This window comes from Canis lupus, chromosome 9 (genome assembly GCF_048164855.1).
Source record: "Canis lupus baileyi chromosome 9, mCanLup2.hap1, whole genome shotgun sequence".
In the NCBI taxonomy this organism is placed as follows: domain Eukaryota; kingdom Metazoa; phylum Chordata; class Mammalia; order Carnivora; family Canidae; genus Canis; species Canis lupus.
The window spans coordinates 28,516,073-28,526,525 of record NC_132846.1 but is presented as its reverse complement, the minus strand read 5'-3'; the positions used below and the strand labels follow the sequence as shown (position 1 = coordinate 28,526,525).

The 10,453-nt window shown below is 33.1% G+C and overlaps 1 protein-coding gene across 6 annotated transcripts in view; it reads right to left on the bottom strand.

Annotated features, from left to right (window-relative positions):
• Positions 1-839: 839 nt before the first annotated feature.
• Positions 840-10,453, bottom strand: part of ATL1 (atlastin GTPase 1) — a 74,128-nt gene continuing 64,514 nt past the window's right edge. For 4 of the 6 annotated variants that reach the window (XM_072838524.1, XM_072838526.1, XM_072838525.1 and 1 more), the window contains exons 10-15: positions 8,936-9,063; positions 7,807-7,863; positions 6,857-6,928; positions 4,762-5,193; positions 3,485-3,499; positions 840-1,287 (exon numbers count right to left, since the gene is read on the bottom strand). In XM_072838524.1, coding sequence (XP_072694625.1) covers positions 1,177-1,287; positions 3,485-3,499; positions 4,762-5,193; positions 6,857-6,928; positions 7,807-7,863; positions 8,936-9,063 — 815 coding nt within the window. In that variant the 3' untranslated portion in view covers positions 840-1,176. The remainder of the gene's footprint in view (positions 1,288-3,484; positions 3,500-4,761; positions 5,194-6,856; positions 6,929-7,806; positions 7,864-8,935; positions 9,064-10,453) is intronic. The other 2 variants (XM_072838528.1, XM_072838529.1) reach the window with 1 other exon arrangement.

The following is a 10,453-nucleotide window of genomic DNA, read 5'->3' as shown; positions in this document are numbered from 1 at the left end:
ATTCAGAAAGTCCAAAAGCAAAGGAAGCAGTATAATGAAAGAGATATTGAAAAAATGAAAATAACCAGTAGAATTTCATCAGTTGGAAAAGTTATTTTTCAGAGCATGTAATCAAACTTGTCTAGGATGTAAGCTTTTATATTTATGAACTCTCACATAGTTTCCTATCTTACTCTTTTCTGTTACTCATTATTTTATATTACTGTTTAATTTAAACATGGGTTATCTCTAAGGAAGTTAAAAATTACTATTTTAGAGCTCCCAGATTATGGAATCACTGGTTTAAAAGAACTCAGGTACCTAAAAAGGGATTAGCATACGTTTTTTAAAGTGGAAACAGATTTGTAATGGTGTCAACACTGAAGAAAATGCATTTTTAATTTTAAAAAGAGCGATAAACCTCTATGATTCTATATCAATACCTCCCAAACATTTCTAAATTCAGTAAGCATTTGTTTTTAATCTTAGGAACCAGAGTAAACTTTAATAATAGTTCACATGTTAAAAGAATAGACCTATGAAGAATACATTTCTTTGTGTACCAAATGAAAAAATATACAATGCAGTGAAACTCAAGTACATATACAAAGTGATTTTTTTGTGCATTTTTGATCAAGTTTATATTCTATATTAAATCATAATATAAAAGAAGCAGTAGTTTTTGATAAAGCAACTGAAAAACTCTCCTAAATGTCTTTAAAAATAAAAGCTCATGGTATATATAGGGTGATATAGGTTGAATCAAGCCTGTTGAGTTATGCTATGCTTACATGGATGACTATGTGAAATAATTTAAAAATTCTCCTGTAGAAATTAAATGAGCATATCCAAACATAGAGTAATATTACTACATGGTTTAATTATAACCCAGTAGTAGAATTTAGTAAATTCAAGCAGAACACATGTACTGTCATCATAAATAGACACTTTAAATTATAACAGCATATTCGAAGACCAAATTAAGAAACTGTACATGTTAACAAAATGATATAACCATGCATAAATACATCTGCTTATTAAACACTGAAGTAAAAGAACTAAACCTTTTTGAAGTTTTCAGAGGATCTTGGTATTTTACTCTGTCCTGATAGAAGCACTTTGAATGTTTGCATGGAGACATAAAACTGAATATTTAACTGACAACTGGTCATGCACCTGTACTTCTAAAAATCTGGATTAAATTTTCTTCTTTTCTGATTGTTCAGTAGATTCTGACTTTGGCGCAGGAAAAGCTTGATGATACAGATGTCTGTGGGTTGCTGCTGCACTGTAAAGCTTGTATAAAGCCTAGAAATACAAGAATCAAGATGATAAACACAGCTGTAAAATTTTTCCTTTTTAGTGTAATTAGTTTATGGTACTATATAATTAGTATGCTAAATGTGGAATCTTTATATATCAGTCTATTTAAGATATAAATTAATAACTAATAATTTTAGAACTCAAAAGTATTTTCACTTCTCCAGTATGTGTATGTTTTTGCTTTTGCAGATTGATCTCTGTGGTAAACGGTTTCTTGCTGACTGCATTTTCTTTTACTTTGCATATCTTTTGGAGCAGAGCTTCCTAAACACTGTGCCCCAGGGATGACTTGAGAACTCATATCGCCAATACTACCAGTTCTAGAGTAATTACAGGAGCTCATAACTTCTGACTGCCAGTAGCTACTTTATTATACATGGCTAGACCACTTGCTATCCAGGCTTCTTTAAAGGTTTTTCAGAATGGAACCATTTTTTTTTTTCTCCATTATTGCCTGAGATGGTCATGCAAACAAATACATACATTGCCCCTCCCCCTTGATACACTGGGATCCTTCATTTAAACATATTCTCCTCCTTGTTTCCATTACTTGATTCATATCTTACAAAACATTTTTCAGAAGCATTGCCTCAGAAAAGCCTTTTCTCATTAAAGCTGTCCTTTTTGTCCTTTTCCCACTCAGTGAATGTCTAACATTCATTCCCTCTTTGGACTCTCACATACTGAATACTCCATTAAAACCAACTTTTCTGGGTGACGGGCACTAAGGGGAGAACCTGATGGGATGAGCACTAGGTGTTATATGTTGGTAAATTGAATTTGAATTTTAAAAAAAGGAGAAAAAATAAAATCAACTTTTCTGATGTAATTCTGAGTCTGTAGAGTCTGAATGTTTTTAAAAGCTTGATATCCTTTAAATAATAACCAATGCCCAGGAAATTAATTTTTATCTTTTTAAACTCTTGATGGCTGTTTTTTTAAGTCTAAATAATACCATCATCAGTTCTATGAATACATATTGGTGTAACATGGTACTGTCCTAGATCTATCATAATTCTAACATTCAATTTAATTCCTGTTTTTTTTAATGGATTTGTTTTATTGAGTTTTATATAAAATACTTCTCTATTGACTTGTAAGTATTAAATGTATCATTAATATTGATTAGAGGACATACTCCAGTTATATAGAACAGCAGAAACCGAGGAAAGAATGATGTACTATCTCAGAGTTGTTCGAGATCAGTTTTGCTTCCTGAAGATAATGACCAGAATAACTCTACAGAGATCATTTTTCTTAGGTAACAAATGATTGCTTCCTACAGGTTCAGATTCTTTCCTCAGAGTTTTGCCCATGTGTAGTAGTAGAAATGAACACTAATTACAGGTCAGTCTGAGGTATGTTAAAGTTATACTTTAGCCTTGCCTGGAACCTGCTTAAAAGTGGTAAAGGTAACTCACTCAAAAGCTCAAGTTTTAAAAACATCTAAGGGTTGTAGCTCCATTTAAATACTGTCTACTAGTTGAGTTTCCTCAAGATTCATAACTGTATTTTTGTTTCACTATGCAGTAGAACAAAATACACAATGTTGAAGCTTAAGAATTTTGAAATCTCCTACATATTTAGGAAATAAAACATAAAACAGGATATTCTTGATAATCAACTCGTATGTTTCGTATACAGATCAAATCACATTCAGATGTCTAGAATAAATAGAATATTTTAATCCCATGTTGAAAATTCACAGTTAAAATTGTGAATCTTTGAAGAAATGGGAGCAGCTGTCACCAAAGATTTTTTTTATTATTTTATTTTATTTTATTTATTTATTTATTAAGATTTTTTAATTTATTGATTAGAGACAGAGAGAGAGAGAGAGAGAGGCAGAGACACAGGCAGAGGGAGAAGCAGGCTCCACGCAGGGAGCCCGATGTGGGACTCGATCCTGTGTCTCCAGGATCATGCCCTGGGCTGAAGGTGGCGCTAAACCGCTAAGCCACTGGGGCTGCCCAAAAGATTTTTTTTTAATTTAATACCAATTAACAGATAGTGTATTCTTCATTTCAGAGGTAGAGTTCAGTGATTCATCAGTTGCATGTAATACCCAGTGCTCATTACATCAAAGATTTTTTTAATCCATTAATGGCTAGTTGGCTTAAACAGTAAGAATATCATAATCTTTATAAATATATAGCTCTCAAGTTAAAAAAATTTAACTTACCTCATTTGTACTTCCCTGTGGCAAAGGCAGTTTAAAAGGGGGGAAAAAGGCATATATCTTGCTTCATTAATAGCATTATGATAATTCAACTTTGTTTACAGTTTTTCTGAGCATTTAACAACAAATATTACAGATATTTTTAGTTCAGATTAAGATTACATATTTTTTAGAACCTTTTGAAGAACTCAATTCTATATTTCTCATAGGGTTCAGCATCATATTCAAGGAGAGCTTTGATATAGCCCTCTTCAGTCTTCTAAAGTTGGGGGAGCTATTTTAGACAGTGGCTCAGAGGATCCATTCTTTTTTTTTTTTTTTTTTTTAGAGGATCCATTCTTTACCCAGAGTGCTACCATTAGTTTATCTTAACTAGATTCTTCAAAGGCACATGGTAAATTCATTAGTTAAAATTCTATTATAAAGAATATATGTTAAGTATAAATGCTGGGAAAATTAGAACTATTACTTGCTACCTGCAGAATATAAATGTTCAAAAGTCTTAACATTAAATTTTATGAAACCTCTCAATTTTAGCTTCACTAAATGCCCCTAAATTTTCATGTTACTGAAGACACTTCCAGAATGAGAGAGTGAGTTCATTATTGTTCTAGGTGTGTTTATAATTGTCTTCCCTATCCATAATCAATTATTTGAACAGTGGACCACAGTGACCCTGACTAGGCCATGGTTAATTGAAGCATAAAGGACAACTGACATAAGTAGCTGGTGCAGAAGTTGACCTGGACTCATGCTACAGCCTGGTACAAATGCCTACTTCAAATAGAAACAATCTGAAGTAATCAGATCTTGCTTTTAAGGAGTTTATACTAAAAGACACAGTGATACAACAACTTATGATAGTGGTTCACATATACCTCTAGCAAAGCAAAATGCTAATCAAATGATAGCTTTAAGTATTAAGTAATCTTAGCACATAAACAAGTCACAATCAGCTCAATAAAAACTCAGCTGTGCTTTCTCACACTTTTAACAACTTTAACTTTTAGGATAAAAAAAAAGTGAAAGACCAAACTGCCTAATCCACGGATATTTGAAAATACTGAAATGTTAACTGGAAAACATTTGTGTAAGACTTCATATATTGTCTTATAGTTAGTTGTTTGTATCTAGCCATCTTGACAGATTTTAAAGCTCTTGAAGTCTGGGCCCAAGTCAGGTTCACCTGTTTAGTTCCAACATCTAACATTGTGTCTGGTACACAGATGGCATTCAATTGTGTGTTGCAATTAGTTGAAGAGTATTAAAAGTATTCCTACCTGGTCCCACAAGGCTGCAGCCACCTGGTCTATTACAGCTCCCAGCTCTCGGTATTCTCCGGAGTACCGGATATATGCCCAGGTGCAGAGGGTGATAAGAGTCAGTCCCATTATCATATTGCATAGGCTAGCTATGATGTCCAAACCAATGAATCCAGTCACACCAGCAATCACATAAGTGATAAAGATGACAACAAACAGTGTGGCTGGGGTACGAGCTGCATGGAAAATATTTTTGCTATCATTGTGCTTGATATACTGGATGTAAAGTTCATCTATTTCACTCTCCAGCTGTTGCAGGTAACGACGGCTAAATTCCTCCCCACCCATTTTCTTCACCCCTCGGAATAGCTTCACAGATTCCTCCTTGAGCTCCAAATGTTTGGTCTGTAGGTCATTAGGTGCCAGAAATGGTTTGTCACCACCACAAATCTGTATCAGATAGAGAAGTGCTGTTTATGCAATGCACAGTAAAATTAGCAACTGTATCAAAATCTTCGACTTCGCTAGTTGAATTTGTTAGAACACTATAATCAGGAGTCTACATAAATGTTTTGTCAGCCTGTATCTTTACATACTCCATATAAGGCATAACTGAAAGTGGGACCAGTACTTAATAGATGACTTATATAAGTCCATTCTTAATTTTTATTTTCTTTTTGACCTGGAAAAGAATATCCAAGACTTAGAAATCCAAGTTCCTTAAGATGAAAAGGCATGATTCAAAGTGAACTGCAAATTGAGTTCATTCACAGAATGAATCCAAATCCAAATAAACTACTTACATTCAAGATCCTCTGGGAAATTTATTCTACCTATACTGAAGTATTTTTGGCCAGTGAGGTTCAACTTAATAGCAATGCTATAAAACTCTAATGTAGGGGGGATCCCTGGGTGGCTCAATGGTTTAGCGTCTACCTTTGGCTCAGGATGTGATCCTGGAGTCCTGGGATCGAGTCCCACATTGGACTACCTGCATGGAGCCTGCTTCTCCCTCTGCCTGTGTCTGCTTCTCTCTCTGTGTGTCTGTCTTGAATAAATAAATAAAACCTTTAAAAAAATGTAAAATGAAAAACATGTTTGTTGTCCGTTTCACTGATTTTGTTTGAATGGAGCCCTTTCCGTATTTTCTTCAGGAAACTAAATGGATGTATATATTCAGTGTTCTTGGACCACATTTTCAGTTTTTTCAAAAATTACAAGGGAAATCTGTTACCCATAACTATCACTTTGGTTGAGATTTAACTCTATTAAGCATTCTTTCATTCTAGTTACCCTTTAGTTATGTTGTGAATACCATTCCATATACTGTATTTCCCTTGACTCCTAAGACTCCCATCAATTTTGGATGTAATTTATATAAGAAATATTTTCAGAGGGAAAACTTGTATTTATTAGTAGATATATAATTATTAGATGCATCCTAATTCAGAATGTTAAGAGGAATGAAATGCAGTATGTAGAAACACTGGCTCTTAAAGTTTAATTTCTTTTTTTTCCTAATGGGTTTTGTTTTATTTTTGAGAGAGAGCACGATGAGATAAAGGGCCAGAGGGAGAGGGAGAGAGAGAATCTTAAGCAGGCTCCATGTTTGGTGTGGAGCCCAATGCAGGGCTCAATCTCACAACACTAAGTTCATGACCTGAGCCAAGATCAAGAATCAGACACTTAACCAACAGAGCCACCCAGGCACCTTAATGGGTTTTTATAGTTAAAATAGAAATACTGGGATTATTGCATGAAGGGAGGTGTAGTGAAGAGAGGGTAGCACATGTTATTTTAATTAGTAGAGCTTATAAATTGTGGGAAGATGTGGCAAAAAATAAAAGTATCTCTAATATAGAGAAAACACATTTGAAATGTGTATTAAATTGTGCATAGTGTTACTTTCCTGAAAAATATTTTAGGAATACAATAAATAGAAATGTGAGATACAGAGGCTGAGAAAGAATAAGTCAATGCCACTTCTTTGCATACGTGTAGACAGTGTAACTTGGAAGAAAAAAGAATGAGCTCATGGAAGAAATACTGATTTTTTTTTTAAGAAATACTGATTTTATTTAAAACATAATTTAAAATATTATTTAGTTCTTACCTCTTCCATCTTTTTGTTGTATGTATCCTTGGCAGTTGCCACGGCCGCTAAATTGTTAGCTTCTGCTGTGGCCTTTGGACAAAGTACAAAATATGATGTAAAATGGAATTCATATTTATTAAACCTTCACAGGCAATTCTTATTTCTGAATATTGTGAAAGAAACATACAAGAACACAAGGTCATGAAATAAGTTGAAAGGATTAAAGTATTTCCACTATATTTTTAAAAATTTGTAAAATTAAAATTTCAAAATACATAAAACATAGTTTAACTCAGTAAGCCATAGTTATAAAAATGAATTTTCATTTGGAAGATTTTTTCCTCTTAAAAAAATATCTTTAAGCCTTTCATCAAATGTAGGGGGAAAATCTACAAACCCAAACACATGGGAAATAATATATAGTTCATTTTGTATGAACTGACATATATAAAAACATGTCTTAGGTTTAAGGACTGATACTGATAGAACAATGGATCACTGGTAACAAAAGAACTATTAACTGAAAGTTTTTAGATAAGTAAGGAAAAAGCTAGTTTTTCCTTTCTTAAATGTTTATTTGTAGAGACCATTTGTTTTAAAGCCTGGACCTCTTTTTCTGCTTGTTAATGTGTGAACCTAAACCACGGTATGAGTCTGTTTTCTAAACCAATTTTGTACAGAGAGAATTATGAAAGCTTTGGTATAAAGTGTTTGTATGTCTGCACAAGTGATGCTCCTTTATGTGTATATGAAAATGTTTAGCTTAAGACACAAACAGTTAACAGAAAAATAATCTTCCAATAAATCATTCCACTATTTTTGTTTGCTAATTTCTGACGGCCAGATTGGAGCATATCTTTAGCTTATTATAAATATAAAGCTAAGGAAACCTTAGCTTTAGTGACAAGCAGGTTTTAAAATGTCATGCTTCTTGATTAATACCTGTAACATTAAAAAAAAAAAAATACCTGTAACATGGATTTGGGATGTGGTAATTCTTCACCTTGATAGATCTTTATATAAGCCTTAAAAAAAAAAGATTCATGTTCAATAAATTCCATTCAATATTTTTGTAATTCTGTTAAATTGTATTCTAAGGTCTAAGGTCTTGACAGGCTTAGGAACTATTATCTTTCTCATGTTAATTCTCCTTTTCTTAGTTCTGCTTTTTCCTGAAGTGCCCCTTTCATGTAACTCCACTTGCCAACCCTACCCTTTTTAAAGGCTTACTTAATAAACTCACTCTTCTAAAACTTTCTCACATCCCTCTGCTAGGAGTAACCTTTTTTTTTTCAGTTACTCACAGGCATTTGTACCTGTTGATGTCATAAGTGTTATGGAAGAAATTTCTGTAAGGGTCCTTAATCTGCTAAATTCTAAGCTCCTCCATAATGCTAGGCACAGTGAGAATTCAATTTTCTTTTAAGATTTCAAATTTTAATAGATAAATAACATCATTTATTGCTATGAGTGATGAAGATAAATACACAGGAGGTATGTTGACAGTATTTTAAATGACAAAAATGTGAATTTAAAAAATTGGTATTTTAATCCTTGGAGCATCCATCCACAAATTAGATTGGTAACTGAAATTCCCCACTGTATATGTGGATTGGTTAAAAAAAGTGTAGTATTCAGTGCTACTTAACGTAAGCAATAAATGCAAATAATGGTACTTCAAATCGGCCCCTGGTGCTGAGAGACGAAATGCGTTAAGAATTTTCTCCAATAGGAAGGCAAAGATAACCCCTTTGGGAACATCTTCAGAATGAAGGTAAAATTCTGTAAGGCTAATGACTGAGGCCTACTACATGTTATGGACCTTGAGCAACACCTTCTCCCCCAGCAAAAAAATAGACTTTACCAGCTCAGATATATTCATACTCCAAAATAAATTGCTCTCAAGATAAAGTTAACTCTAAGAGTTTTCTTTAAAATTTTAATTTCAGAAAGCAAGCTCCTCTTGGGAGTCTCATGATTTTTTTTTAATCTTTATAAATTCCTCATAACTTTGTCCCCATATTACAGAGTCTATAATTTGATTGTTTCAAGTAGGAACTGCATTCCAAAACAATGCTCTAGAAATGAGAGTGATACCTTGAAGTACTCCACCAGACCTCGGCAGGTGATTTTGTTCCCATTGATCTCTTTAATATCTAGGCTCTCAGGACTAAGTAGCCAAGGAATGAGTATTTTCAAGTTTTTGATGAATTCATCATCTATTTCTACAAGTAAAAGCACATCATTATTTTAAAAATCTAATCCAGTCCTCCATGCTATACAATAAAACATCCTTTGATCCTCCATTTCTTCCCCAGTGATAAAGCCATCACTTATTTTCCCATCATCTAAACAACTCCTGAAGACCACTTTTCTGGAATAAATGATCGATCCTCCTTACTAAACTACTGTTAGTCTTTATTTCAATTACATATTAACTTATCCTCCAACCATAAAATAGCTTTCTTGATGTTAAACAAATATTTTACTCCCTATTCACATAACCATTTAAGTATTCTGATGTACTTAAGTTTGTTGGTGGTTTTATAAATGGGGAAAAGGCCAGATACTTACTGGCTTATAAGATGTCTTCCCTCCAGAAAATCTATGCCAAAATTGCTGTTTTTCATGTACCCACCTTATGAAAGCATTTAGAACTGGGTAAGGTGTACTAAGTAGAACTCAAGTTCAGAAGGATGGTGATGGTGATACCACCTCTGGTGGTGAAACTCACCAATACAAAATAACGTGGCAAGAGGAGGCCATGAAGACAAATCAGAGGATGTCTATCTAAGCTGTTTACCTACCATGTTTAGGACAACTGATGACATTCCTGTGTTATAGCATTAGGTTTAAGCTTAACCTTACATATTTAGTGAAGTAACACAGAAGACACATCTTCAGAGAAGTCTTTTGAACACTGATAATTTCTGAAATTATTTTAAAAGATACAGAAAAATACACCTACATTAAAAGCTAGATATGTCCAGAAATCTAATATCTAAGTAAATGTAGTAATTGCCTATAATTTTTAAAAATCTGAATTTCAGCAGAGTCACTGAGTTTTCAAGCTTTAGGACTGATGATTTCTGAGGTCTTAAGGATAATGATTCAAATAGTGATTGTGTTCGCATTTTCCTTGCTATTACAACGCCACTATACACTGAAATGGCAATTTACATAAGAATTCATGTTTCAAAAAAAAAAAAAAAAAAAGAATTCATGTTTCTCTTCTCTTGCTTGCTGCTTTTATGTGATGTATGAGCATAATGTTGGAAACCCTTCAGACTTTTTTTTACTTCATGTTTTGTACACCTTTGAAATTTTAGTGACCATATTTTATGAGTACTTGTATAGGAGTTTATTCAAATGTATTTCACTGTTTGCATTGTACCAATTTTTATTGATAATTTTGCTTTGTATTATATTTTGATTTATTCAGATGCATTTATTCAAATTTATTATTGTGGTTTGCTTTCTAGTTAGCAATATTCACTAATAATACTGGTGTTTGTATTATGTTACCACATTCCATGTTAATGTTTGCTGTGCATCAGTATTCACTGATACTGATGAGTTTCTTTTTTGCTATACAACTTTATGTGATTTTTAGCA